The sequence below is a fragment of the Dreissena polymorpha genome, chromosome 5 (assembly GCF_020536995.1).
Source record: "Dreissena polymorpha isolate Duluth1 chromosome 5, UMN_Dpol_1.0, whole genome shotgun sequence".
NCBI classification, from domain to species: domain Eukaryota; kingdom Metazoa; phylum Mollusca; class Bivalvia; order Myida; family Dreissenidae; genus Dreissena; species Dreissena polymorpha.
In genome coordinates this window covers 19,628,554-19,643,383 of record NC_068359.1, presented here as the reverse complement: position 1 = coordinate 19,643,383, position 14,830 = coordinate 19,628,554, and the positions used below count along the sequence as shown (strand labels likewise).

At 33.4% G+C, this 14,830-nt stretch overlaps 1 protein-coding gene across 4 annotated transcripts in view; it reads right to left on the bottom strand.

The window, feature by feature from the left end:
- Positions 1-3,469: 3,469 nt before the first annotated feature.
- The window catches only part of LOC127881504 (calmodulin-binding transcription activator 1-like), an 81,330-nt gene continuing 69,969 nt past the window's right edge, over positions 3,470-14,830 (bottom strand). Inside the window, exons 21-22 of one of the 4 annotated variants that reach the window (XM_052429416.1) lie at positions 14,482-14,505; positions 3,470-11,396 (exon numbers count right to left, since the gene is read on the bottom strand). In XM_052429416.1, coding sequence (XP_052285376.1) covers positions 11,252-11,396; positions 14,482-14,505 — 169 coding nt within the window. In that variant the 3' untranslated portion in view covers positions 3,470-11,251. The remainder of the gene's footprint in view (positions 11,397-14,481; positions 14,506-14,830) is intronic. The other 3 variants (XM_052429418.1, XM_052429419.1, XM_052429417.1) reach the window with 3 other exon arrangements.

Below are 14,830 nucleotides of genomic sequence, written 5' to 3'. Positions count from 1 at the left end.
AAAACCTACACTGAACATTCTGAATATGTCAACAGAAAAACCCTCACCACGTGTTCACCAGACCGTTAACCAGGCTGGTCCGTTTTGTCCTTAGTCGAAGCCCGAGGCTCGTCCTTTTTACACACTTCATTGAAGTAATGTGTTAGCCATGACTGATTCGGATATATGATAAATTTGATACTATCAATGATGAATCAGTTGTATTTGTATTCGTCCAAAATATATAGCTATATACCTGCACTATTTGTATTCACCAACACTTATAAAATTGTACATTTGTGAGCTTGTTGTTAAACATGTATATCAATTTGTTCAACATATATTTTCACGTGTAACGTGTACTCAAATGAACCAACCATATTATGATGTCGTTGTCTGCAAATCGTAAGTGCAAGTTATATAAGATATGTCAATAAACATTAAAATATAGTAGTTTTATTTTTGCATTTTTTAAAGTTTTTTGCGTCGTAAGAATGTAAAACAATCAATTTAACACACGATAACGTTTTATCCATCCATAAATAAAAGGTGTTGTGGTCGAAAACGGTCATTCCGCTCACACATGTTGAAAATGTGTGAAACATTTGCGTTCTTAAAGGGGCCTTTTCACGCTTTGGTAAAATGACAAAATTGAAAATAAATGTTTCAGATTCGCAAATTTTCCTTGAAGTTATGATATTTGTGAGGAAACCGTAATACTGAACATTTACCATGCTCTAAAATATCCATTATGTGCATCTTTTCACGATTTAAAAACCTGAAAATTATAAAGCGTTGCAACGCGAAACGATTGAACAATTTGGAGAATTCTGTTGTTGTTCTATGTTTTGATACTACGAGGATTGCATATATAACGTGAAAAATACGCCGGACATGCGATGAGAGCGGATGGTCCAGTGGATAGAGCGGTAGACTTTTGCTCCATGGCTCCAGGGGGGTCAGTGGTTCGAGCCCCGTTGAGGGTTACTTTTTTAAATTCTTCATTTGTATTATTGTTTTTTTTACTGGAGAATTTTAGACCCAATGTTAACATTTATCAATATAAAGCATTTAATAACAAACTTCAAAACATGCCAAAATCTGTGAAAAGGCCCCTTTAACTGAGTGCCGTCCTATGACTGGAATACTATTGAAAACGACAAAAAATAAATTTAACAAACGATGCGGACCATTTAAACAGATCTGTGAAACATAATGAAATACACAAAGAATCATACAATTTAAAACTAGTTTAATCGCTTGTCATTCGTGAAATCGGAGCCGAATTGTATAAAATCTTGCAGCAAGATATCACACATATTATGTGTAAGCTCCTTAATAAAATTCTCGATCGATGTGTTTTCCTGACAATTACGGTAAACGAACGATTTTGTTCTTCAAATTGGGTAGCAGACATGATCCAAGTAATTATAATGCAATGCCATCAATCAATATAAAAGATAAAATGCTCTATTGTTTAATAAACGAACGCATACAGTTGTGGACGAAAGAAACAATTTAAGTCGAAAAATTAAACGCAGGTTTTCGAGCGGGGAACACCGTAATTGACATCCTTCTTGTTTGCAATGTATGGTGCAATAATAAATTTCTAAGCCTTTTTGCCGTTTCCATATGCTAAACGTTCATATGAAATGGCATATGACCAAGGCAGCCATAGTTAATCGTTAACAAAGCTCATATAAAGCGGTATAAACGGTAAATTTACGAAAGAATTTGTGTTCATGTATTTAAATTTGCGCGCGCGTCAAAGTTAAAGGCAGCGCTGAAAACCACCTGTAACAGTACACTAGGCAAATCGACTTAAGCTGATAACTTAGGTATCTTTAAAATAAATGGAGGAATGCCCTTTTTTATAACGAGATTCCGCATATCTATTTTTTAATGAATGCCGACAACATAGAAAAATGTGCTAAGACGGCAAAAAATTCCAACAAAAAACGCGATAAGATGTTTCTTTAATTATACGGGATTTCAAGTAAATATCAAATACACGAAAAAGTGCACGATACATATAGTTGTTGAAACCTGTTTTCCAATAAGCCCTCTGGGTAAAATGGACATGTCATTTTGGAAGATAACGGTGTCTGATAAGCGTTTGCTTGCACCTCCACATCGTGTAATTGTAGCAATAAAACTGCGATAAGATCTACATATCCATTGGAATGCTTAAGTACAAGTTAGAAAATAACTGTTTCTCCAATGACCAAATGTTTTTGCCAGTTTTATGGTAGTTATTTTAGATACAGACGTCCATCTTTCGCTGTATATCAAACAATGAACACGATTTTCTATGATGCGCTGGAATAAATATTTGGCGATTGTTGGGGTGATTTAATGGCAATTAACGCAACGAGGGGTGTTTATAGGCAGATACTATAAATAATTAATGCTGATTTTTTTTCAAATGCATTCGCAATGAAAATAAAGAATGTACATTGGTATCTAACGATGCTTTGTCAAGGGCCCATAGGTGTGAGTTTTTACGTTGTTTGATAGTTGTAAGTACAGACACGAACCTCGCTCAGGAAATACGCGGCATAATGCGTTAGTTACATGTAAGTGTCGCCACAGCGTAGCCTTTACATTCCGAACATAAAAGTGTGGTCGCTGCGTATCCTGTGCGGACTGCACAGGCTGATCTTGGATGACTATTTTCGCACATGCATTAAGCCCCGTTTTTTCCGAGCGAGGCTTTTGTGTTTTTTTTTCAATAGAAAGATCAGCAAGATTTGTGTCAATTTGTGTTAAAACTTTGACACCAAGGCTTTAAAATGAAATAGACTTGAATTGGTTGTTATCGGAATTTAAACTATCTTATAAAAGAACAATACACCATCTACATTTTGTAATACATTGATATATCCAGAAATGACCAATGCTATTGCGCTATGATAGTTGCATTCAAACAATAAAGGTTCAATACATGATTTAAAAGAAATTAAAACATATTTTTTTATAAATATTGATAAATTCAACTTTTTAGTGTGTAAGGTTTGTTTGTACCAAAGATCTTTAAATAAACTTGGTTGTCGATAGATTCTTGTATTAGTGGAATTTCCAACAATCTAGCCCATTCTGGAGTACTGGTAAGTACAAATACATTGCGACCATAGTTTCACCCCAGGAGTGTCTTTACCCATTTATGCCTAGTGGACTCTCCCATCCTTCTAAATTGGATCAATTTATTTCCAAAATTAGGGATGTCAAGTATACTTATTTCTATATTTAGCATATTTCTTACAGAATTCCTTTAAAAAAAACATGGCTGAACCTGATGAGACGCCGCATCATGCGATGTCTCATCTGGGTCTATGTTGTTTGCCAAGGCCATTTTTCTAGATGCTACGCATAAATGGGTTAAACAAACGGCTACCTGTCAGGGAACATCATTATCTTTACATTTGACCAAAGGAATAGTTATTATTTAAATAACAACACCTGACTATGTAAACAACATAAATAAACAGTGTTTAAATTTTCCAAAGTTTTTATTTTTGTTGACAAATTTTAAGTAAAAAAGAGAGAACTTTGAAAACATGTTTTATCACAATAACAAATATATATATAAATATAAACTGTGGACATGGAAAACGTGGGATTCACTTTGACAAATAATTATTACAACATATGATGATAAATTTACAAAATATTATATCAATAACATAATGTGTATCAAATCAGAAAGGGAAAGAAACATGAAGAAGAAATGTGGTAATTTAAATTCTGTACTGTTCTTAAGACAACATTTTGAATTGTAAATTACTTAACAATTTTAAGCTTCATTTATAAAATATGCATACCCTAAAGTGAAAAGTCAAATAAAATGATTAACTTCTTAAATATTTTGTTAAGAACATAATGATCATATCATGGTTAAAATGTTCAAATTTACAATAAATTGTCAAACATAGTTGTTAGGATTAGTGAAAACAATTTGCTAATTCTTTGAAAACAGCATATACATCTCCTTAAGACTATAATAAGCAGAGCTGATGATAATTAGTTGCAAAGCTGAATGCTACTTATGAAGCAGAAAAATACAAAATACACAAACATAACAAATATACCATGTAGCTCCGAAAGTTTTACCCGACACTAAATGAAATAGATCGTATGGTGCCGAACATTTGCTTATTAGCAATCAAGGCTTAAGGTGACCAATTGAAGGAAAGTTTTAGTCAAATAAAAGAAAATGGCTGCATAATCTTTGAGTGGTTAAAATAACGTCACATTTGATCATTAAATTTAATAAATCAGCAAATTAAGATAAACTAGAGCTTTGTCACAGATGTGACGAATACCCCCACATGCCGCATAATATTTTGCATGTCATCTTCACAAAAAACAGCGGACACCATGCTCAATTTTTAAAACGCACTAAGTGACCCCTTGACCTAGTTTTTGACCCAGAAAGGCCCATGTTCTAACTTGGCCTTAAGATCATCTCCATAAAACTTCTGACCAAGTTTGGTGAAGATCGAATGTAAACTACTTGAATTAGAGAGCGGACACCATGCTGAATGTTAAAAAAACGCACCCCGTGACCTAGTTTTAGGCCCGGAATGGCCCATGTTCAAACTTGTCCTAGAGATCATTGAGATTAAACTTGACACCAAGTTTGGTGAGGATTGGATGAAAACTACTTGAAAACTAGCGGACAACATGGTGAGGTTTAAAACGCACTAAGATACCCCGTGACCTAGTTTTTGACCGGCATGACCCATATTAAAACTTGACCTAGACATCATCTAGATACAAATTCTGACCAAGTTCGGTTAAGATTGGATGAAAACTACTTGAATTAGAGAGCGGACAACATTGTGATGTTTAAAATGCACTAAGTGACCCAGTGACCTTGTTTTTGACCCGGCATGACCCATATTCAAACTTGCCCTAGACATTATCAAGATACAACTTTTGACCATGTTTGGTGAAGATCGAATGAAAACTACTTGAATTAAAGAGGACAACATGCTGAATGTTTAAAACGCACAAAGTGACCCAGTGACCTAGTTTTTCACCCTTCAGGGCTCATGTTCGAACTTGGCCTAGACATTATGTAGATACAACTTCTGACCAAGTTTGGTGAAGATCGGATGAAAACTACTTGAATTAGAGAGCGGACACTTAATACGGACCAACCGACAAGTTTACTCCTATATACTCCCCTAAACTTCGTTTGTGGGGGTATAATAAAAGGTGTGGAAATCAAAGTTGTTTAAACCGCTTATTTCTGAAATTTCAGGTTAATTTTATCCAGCCAATAATACAGATATTATAGCTAAGGGTACCAGTATATGCATTTATAGAGAAACTGTATACTGACAAACATATAACATATACATTCCTGCAAAGGTACATTGAAAAGCTGCATAAGAAGAAAAGAAGTGACAAAAACTGCCCTCAAAAGAAATCTGAAAGTAAACCTTCTAAATGTCAAAAGTAAGCTTGTCTAAGTTATAAATAAGTCTCAAGAAAAAAAACATTTATTTTTAAATAAACTTGATCTCAAAACACAACATAATAAATAATGCATCTATGTACAAAACAAAAATTGTTGATAATAATATTTAAGCACATGTATTTTAGTAATAAACACAAAATAAATTGTCAGCATTATTATTATTGTTCCAACATTTTAAAGGGACCTTTTCACAGTTTTTGGCATGTATTTAAGTTTGTCATTAAATGTTTTAAATAGATAAATGTAAACATTGGAACAACACAGCTTAAGTAAAAACATGAATAAAACAAGAGATGTGTTCGTCAGAAACACCATGTCCCCTATTGCGCTGCTTTTTTTAATTTTTTATCTTTGACCTTGAAGGATGACCTTGACCTTGAACTTCCACCACTCAAAATTTTGCAGCTTCATGAGAACGCCGCTTTTTTTCTTCTTTTTTTTAAACTTTGACCTTGAAAGATGACCTTGACCTTGAAGGATGACCTTGACCTTGAACTTCCACCACTCAAAATGTGCAGCTTCATGAGAACGCCACTTTTTTTTTACCTTTGACCTTGAAGGATGGCCTTGACCTTAAACTTTCACAACTCAAAATGTGCAGCTTCATGAGATGCACATGCATTCTAAATATCAAGTTGCTATCTTCAATATTGAAAAAGTTATGGCCAATGTTAAAGTTTTCAGACGAACAGACGCCATATATTTGACAAGTTTTTTTCGGAATGACTGACAAACTGCTATATGCCACCCTACCAGGGGCATAATTAAAGAAAGAAACAAGATGTGTTTGTGAAACACAATGTCCCCCTATATGATGTTTGACCTTGTAGGATGACCTTGACCTTGTGAAGGATGACCTTGACCTTTCACCACTCAAAATGTGCAGCTCCATGAGATACACATGCATGCCAAATATCAAGTTGCTATCTTCAATATTGCAAAAGTATTCATAAAATAAGCGATTTGGGTTACATATATTTGACCTCTGACCTTGAAGGATGACCTTGACCTTTCACCACTCAAAATGTGCAGCTCCATGAGATGCACATGCTGCCAAATATCAAGTTGCTATCTTCAATATTGCAAAAGTATTTATAAAATAAGCGATTTGGGCCACATATATTTGACCTCTGACCTTAAAGGATGACCTTGACCTTTCACCACTCAAAATGTGCAGCTCCATGAGATACACATGCATGCCAAATATCAAGTTGCTATCTTCAATATTGCAAAAGTATTCATAAAATGAGCGATTTTGTCCACATATATTTGACCTTTGACCTTGAAGGATGACCTTGACCTTGACCTTTCACCACTCAAAATGTGCAGCTTCATGAGATACACATGCATGCCAAATATGAAGTTGCTATCTTCAATATAGCAAAATTTATTGCAAAATGTTAAAGTTGGCGCAAACAGACAGACCAACAGACAGACCAACAGACCAACAGACAGACCAACAGACAGGGCAAAAACAATATGTCCCCCACTACTATAGTGGGGGACATAAAAAATTAATCCTAAACTGGACTCGAACCTCTGACCCTTGGAGAAAAAGTCTAACACTAAAACCACTCAACCATCATACTCATACAATCTGTGGTGTATTTTATACTTTATATAAGCATTGAAGCAATCCTCATGGTGCCGCAAAATATAATAATAACAACATAACCCTCCAAATTACATGTATTCAATTGTTTCGCATGTGTTAGTCTTTATAATTGTAAGGTTATTAAATTGTCAAAAGATAATGGATATTTTAGAGCATGGTAAATGTTCAGTACAACTGTTTCCTCACAAATATCATTACTACAATGAAAATGTGTGATTTTGTCAATTTACCAAAACGTGAAACGTTCCATTTAAGATACAACTAAATTTAACAAGAGTGCCAAACTGTCACAAGATACACCCGTTTGAAGGTTTTGGACAACTTGATAACTTAACCATGATGCATATTTGAACTTGACCTACATATCATCAAGACACAATTTCTGACCAAGTTTGGTGAAGATCGGATAAAAACTACTTCAATTACAGAGCAGAAACCATGCTAAATGATTGAAATGCACTAAGTGACCCTGTGACCTAGTTTTTGACCCGGCAAAACCCATATTCGACCTTGACCTAGATATTGTCTAGATAAAACTTCTGACCAAGTTTGGTGAAAATCAGATGAAAAATATTTGAATTAGAGAGCGGAAACTGCTGTGGACGCCGCCCGCCCGCCGCCAAGGTGAAACTATAATACTTCCCGTTTTTTTTTAAACGGGCGTATAAAAATGAGATAATAAGATGTGGGTTTTTTCCAAACAGAGAAACAAAGTTTTACAGAACCTAAAACCATTCAGCAAACTTAAATTAACAGTAACGAATAAACCTGAAATGCATTATCACATAAAAGTAATAAGTCAAATAACACAATTCATGTCATTATAACACACACTTAACAAATATTAATACATAAATAAGGAGAACATGCAAATAGCACAACATTTCTATTTCATGAAATAATGCTTATAACATTTGAAAATGTTTAACATAGTGCCTGATTAAGTAGATAAAACACAACAATAATGAAACTGCATGACAAGCGAGACTGTGATGTATATCTGCAAAACAATTGTGTTGGTGCTTGGAAAATTTGGTTATTAAAATAACCATCAACATTTACCTTAAGGCAAGAAAAATTAATAAAGATAATAAGAAGCAAATTCCTATTAAGGAATCATGCAAATATGTTGATATTTAGAAGCTTCTGAAGCCCAGCCTTACATTTGTGTGACACTCTAGCCAGAACCCCAAGAACTGCTTTGACAAAGTTGACATTACCAACTTCAATAATGAAAATATATAAATATAAAATATTAATTGTGCATTTAAATGTGCATCACTCCATACGACTGGACATTTCAACAATGGAAAAGTGCTTCAATAAATCATAGTAAAACTTGAATTAACAAGGGACAAAATTGTCACAAAACCAGGTTTTCAATTTAAAAAAAAGTCTGATAAAGGGAGACAATTCAAAATGTGCATTGTTACCCCCTTGTTTCAAATTCAATCTATTTTTACTTGTGGCGACCTTGATTTCAATTTGAAAAAAAGTATGATAAAGGGAGACAACTCAAACTCAAAATGTGCATTGTTACTGATTGTTCATACATGTAGTTACCCCCCTCGTTTCAAAATCATTCTATTTTTAGTCGTGGCAACCTTGGAGATATTAATGTAATTCTTGCGCGCAACACACCGTGCAATGATGGTGAACAAATGTGCCAAATGATTTTTAAAATCTCACAATGAACAACATAGTTAAGGCCCGGACAAGCTCATTTATGGCCATTTTTGACCTTTGAACTGGAAAATTTGACGTAATTCTTTCGCGCAAAACACCCCCAATGATGGTGAACAAATGTGCCAAATGAATTTAAAATTTCACAATGAACGACAAAGTTATGGCCTGGACAAGTTTGTTCCGCACGCCCGCAAGCCTGCTGACATGCGCCAATCTAATAACCAGTTTTTTCCTTCAGAAAACCTGGTTAAAAATCTTCAGTATACACCACTTCAAAACAAGATGTAATAAATAGTATATGCCAATCTTGCTCAAGTACCAAACAATTAAACAGCAATAACATATGATAAAATATTGGCGACAGTTTTAAATTTTTAAAGAGTTTTTCCAGTTGTTCATGTGTTATCTTTAACATTCTCAAAATGACAATACAAATGATAAGACAATTCCCACTAAATCATTTAATAAACTTTGAACATGATTATACAGATAATTAAACAGTTGTAAAAGTATGGGACTGATATAAGGAAAACATTGGCATTTTATATTTGTTAGTACTTTTCAACGCAGGAAATGAAAAAAGAAGCAGTTACTATAGCATAACAAAAAATCTGTAACCCCCCCACACACAAATGTTGATATTACACTTGCAATGTTCTTCCTAAAAGCAATGCCATGCTTTTCTAACAAGAACATGCACATGGTCTGAAATTGATTTTATAAGTTCATCTTATTTGAATATATATCAAAATAAACTGTTTCTGAACAATTGTATAAGAAATTATATGTAAAAATTTACATTCAATGTCAATAACACAATCAATAGTTGCATACTTACAATTAGTGGCTATGAAAAAGTAACGAGAAGTTGATTATGAACTGTGAGTATGGCCCTTTTTGCAATAAAGGGGGGTTATCCAAGTTTTTGGAAAGCCCTTTGATGAAATATATTTTTAACAAATGAGCAAGAAAAAAATCACAACACATGAATGTAGTTCCAGTAACTAACAAGATAATCTTTTCCTCTATTATCTCTGAATTAAGTCTTAAATAATTAAGTTATTAAAATGCAATTATTTATGTATTATTGTGATAACTCCAAGTTATTGGATATTTTTATTTTATTTTGTTTATCCGAATATTCAGGTACAAAAATATTTAAAAAATATAGGAGTCAGAAAATTTAGAGACAAAAAAGGTGTTATAATTTTTAAAGACACTCTAACAACATAACATTTTTGATCAGATACTGGTAAGCAATGTGTATAGTGCCAAATTTTTTAACGGATAATTATATGTGCTTGTAAAATACCTCGCTGTAAGGTATACATTACTTAAATTTACAGTGTCTATGTTTCACATTTAGATGTAGGGTGAAACCATTGTCTATTGCTGGTATACACGAGTCATTTACCCAATAACGCAGATGTATCGGAACAGAGCCTTAAGGAATTCGTCCCCCAGGTTTTATGACCTTAAACCATTTGTAAAAACACATGAACAGAGTGTCATAGGATAATCGCAACAGGGAAGAATTCTAGAAAAATAGAATAATAATATAAACTGCCGGAAAATTTAGTAATTGATAATGGCATAAAAACAGTACGTCAAAATTTTTTTTAGAGTCATGACAAAATAATTAATTTTGCTAAAAATGCGGGTGTACGCAAATTTACAGTGAACACTACTTATGGAAAGCTTTATTAATTATATAAATGTTTGTTCTGGGAATTATACAAAAACATTAAATGCAATCCCTCAAGAAAAAATTCAAAGAAATTACTGTAATTTAGAATTAATGACATAATACCACAAGGACTGAGAATAAAAAACATTGTGCAAAATTCTATATGTGCAATTATAATAATGATGTTCATTAAAATATTTGTATAAAGTTATTAACGAGCAATTTCTGTTCACAAGTCAGGATGACTGTATGTGATGAATTTTTCTGTATTATGTTCAATTTTCTTTAAATAATTGTTTCCAACTGGACCCCATCATTGCAGCCATACTTTCTTCCTTTCTTATTACCACAAAATCCTTGTCAATAATAAAAAGAGAAAAGAAAGAAATACTTCTTCAAGAGTATGAAGATGTACCTCATTGTATACTCCACTTATCCCCACATGCAGGGGAAAACAACTTTTTACTGTTATGCACAAAAGAATCGAAGTCACTTAAATCTAAATGACAATACATAATCGCATGAATCCGTTCATATTTGTTACCCTCATTAGTGTTGTATTTTGGATCACATCCCATGTCTTATACTCATTCCATTGGAGATTCATTGCAATTTTCAAATCTTTTATTTCCACTCTGTGGGACTCATTCATTTATGAATGTAGGGGAAATAGGACCCATGACTTGGCAAATGTAAATGAAACACTGCCTCAAGTAAATTAGGGAGAAACCAGTTGTCATCGCGTTAGAATTCCAACAATCATCATAAGAATATCTCTTCAGAGGTATGGGAAGATAACTCAATTTAGCGGCACCTCAGCTTTGTCTCCCTCCATGTCCTGAGTGGTCCTCTCTGCTGATTCAGCCTGATCACCAGATGGCGTCGGCCGCTCACTGGAGTCTCGGGGGCAGTCGTCGATGGCTATGTTTGCTTCTTCCTGGCACCTAAAGAAAATACCCAGATTTAAATATATGACCCTTAGATTATTAGCCAGTGCAGTCCAATCAGATGCAGGCATTATTCAACACTAACCTAGCAATATTTAGTATGTATATAATTATACAGAAGAGGCTTAACAAAGGCTGAAATATGAAAAGAAATCCATTAGCACTTTTTGGACTTATCACCTGGGTAAAGGCTGGGTTAACTGTTGCCATCAAGCAAACATTTCCTGCCTATTTTGATTTTTTCCCACAAAACAAGAGGGACCATATTTGGGCAATAGAACGCTCACTTGAAATCATATTATGTTTAGGTATTATGATATATCTCACCTCCTACAAAAATAACCTAATCCGATTGGCTTAGAGGGGTCACATGCCCATGGTGTATTTTCTACTCCGAGTAATCAAGTAGTCGGTTGAGATATTATCCGTATCGTTACACAGTCAGTAACTGATGGTGTACATCCTCAGTACTTTCATACCATACTCGAGCTTTGCTCTCGCATGCTATGAAATTACTGAAGGTGTATTTCCAATACACCATCAGCTACAAACAGTGTAACTAATAATATTAAGCTAATGTTTTCAATATAACAATAAAAGGAAAACTGTTCCACCCAGGGATCACTATGTTTGTCAATGTAGTAGAACCATTTTCAAACTCCACCAAGAAATGAGAACAATAGTTTACAAGGCAATTTAAATACCATTAGGCAAAGCTTGTGTCTTCTACAGTGTAAATAATCTTTTTATAAACTAAACACATGGAAACTGCCCCTCCTCCTGGCAGCAATGTGTGTCAAAGAAATTGAACAATTTTGGAACTTGGTACAGAAATCATTTCAACAAATTTTTAATGTTTTGAGTTTTATAATGATTGAGAAAACACGTGAATTCTGAAGTGATCGAAAGCTTCTACTATGACCATATAAGTAAAATTGCCCCAAAACTTAGCATTATATTGTAAAGTGGAGCTGAAGAATTTTCAAAACTTGGTTAAGGTCTCATTGAGATTCATGTTTTGAACAATTTTAAAGATATTTACTAAAAGTGAAATCTATAATGTTTGAAAGGTTTTGTAAAAAGTTGACAGAGTTATCTAGTTTTTGACCCAACATGACACAGTTTCACATTAAGATGAGATATCATTAGAACTATTGTCCAATGATGTTTCACAAAGAATATGAAATGTATGTTACTTATAAAGTTATCAAAAGCTTGATGTTGACATACTAATGGCAACACACAACTGACAATAGGCGATCACAAGAGCTTACAATGAAACCACCATAAAAGCACACACAAACAAAACAAGCATCAAATTCAAATAGCAGACAAAAACTTTATGGAAGTAATAACAAGTGTCTGTGGCACTATTTTCATCTAAATATGCAATATTACAGGTAACCACAGGTATGAGAACAATAAAAGCCAAGTACTGTATATACTTTGTAATTCAAACTGCATGCAGAACTAAACATTAATGACAATCAAGAATATCATGCACACAATATAAAATAATTTGAACATAAACTGGCTTAACATTTATAATTTTCAAATCTCTGTTTAAATCCTAGCTTTAAACCATTAAAATAAATTTGGCTGTGCTCTGTGAAAGGGGGTTCAATGCACGTGCGTAAAGTGTCTTCTCAAATTAGCCTGTGTAGTCGTCACAGGCTAATCAGGGAAGACACTTTCCACAAAAAACTAGATTTTTGCTATGAAGAGACTATCTTTAAATAAAAAATACCATAAAAGCAGATAGTGTCGTCCTTGATTAGCCTGTGTTGACTACACTGGCTAATCTGGGATGACACTTTACGCACATGCATTAAACCCCCTTTGGCAGAGCACGGCTAAATTGTTTTCTATGAAAGATTCCTGACACATATCCACATATTTATTTAATAAATCAATTGCAACTATATATTGGTACAAATAGCTGTTTAATCATATATCCATGATAACATAAATTTGGTGGGAAACAGGGCATTTTTGAATGCAGTAAACAAGTATACTATACTTATAATAAATTATCGGACACAAGTTTTTCTTTCTTATACCCTAACAATCGCCCAAAATAGTTGTATCTTTATCGTTTTGCCTCGGGCAACAAAGGATTGTGTAACCGAAGTCAGAGAAAACCAATCTGAAATATGACTGCATCTGTTTGTTGCGTGTTAAACAATATTATAACTTACAACAATACTTTCTTATAAAATTCTTCAGACATCATCTACAGAATAGCTATTAGATGCAAGATAAAAAAGACCATTTTCAGTTTGAAGATTTTTTTTGTATACTGAAAACATTAATTGATTTACATTTAATAAGTTTAATACCTTTTATATGTTGTAATGCATTAAGAGGTTCCATATTCATTCAGGATATGGCAGTTAGGAAGTCATTGTGTTTGAAATACAAATACAACAAACAAGTGTCCACAGAAAAAAGAATAAAATAAATAAAATTCAAATTTATCCACAGCAACATGTTCACAAAACTTCTTTATTTAAAACTTTTACAATTGTGTCTGATTACGTGTAAATATTTTGAAATAATAAAATACTGTTGCATAACTATGTAAGATTTTATAGTATTAAAAATCAGTAGATTTCACAATGCAAAACTGCCTAAAGAATTTCACTTAACTTGCAAATAGAGATATTTATAAGGCATATTGTTAAGTTATTTAAGATTTTATCCTTTTAAACAATCGATGGATTTCATAATGTAACGCTGCCTTGAGAATTTCACATAACCTGAAAGTAGAGATACTAATAAATATTTTTGTGAATATGAGCATATGAGAACAAATGTGTCTTGTTATGATAAAACTGGGCATAGTGCATGTGCGTAAAGTGTCATCCCAGATTAGCCTGGGATGACACTTTCCGCTTTTATGGTATTTTTAGTTTCAAGTTAGTCCCTCCTTACCGAAAATCAAGTTTAGGCAGAAAGTGTCATCCCTGATTAGCCTGTGCGGACTGCAAAGGCAAATCTGAGACGACACTTTACGCACATGTTATAAGCCCAGTTTTCTCAGAACAAGGCTCAAATGCAACAACAGCAATGACATTTATACCTGGAGGTGGGTCTTAAGTGTTTGCTGTAAAATAATAACACAAATAATTATTTGACTCTTTTTGAAGCAACAGTTTAGATGGATTATTTTGTTTAATTTATAATACATTCGCCAAAGCAAATGTCATATTATAATATCATCTATTTTAGATAAAAAAAAACATATTTAATTTTGTAAGGAAAAAAGTTTTTCGTAGTACTGTTGTCATATGATACTTAATTCTTGTCTATTTTTAACAAATATTATAAAGAAATCTTAATATTGTTATCATAACAGTTTTGATTGTGAACATGAGAGTAACAGACTTGCTACAGAGTATTTAATTTTTATAGGCTAAAAACACAAGGTG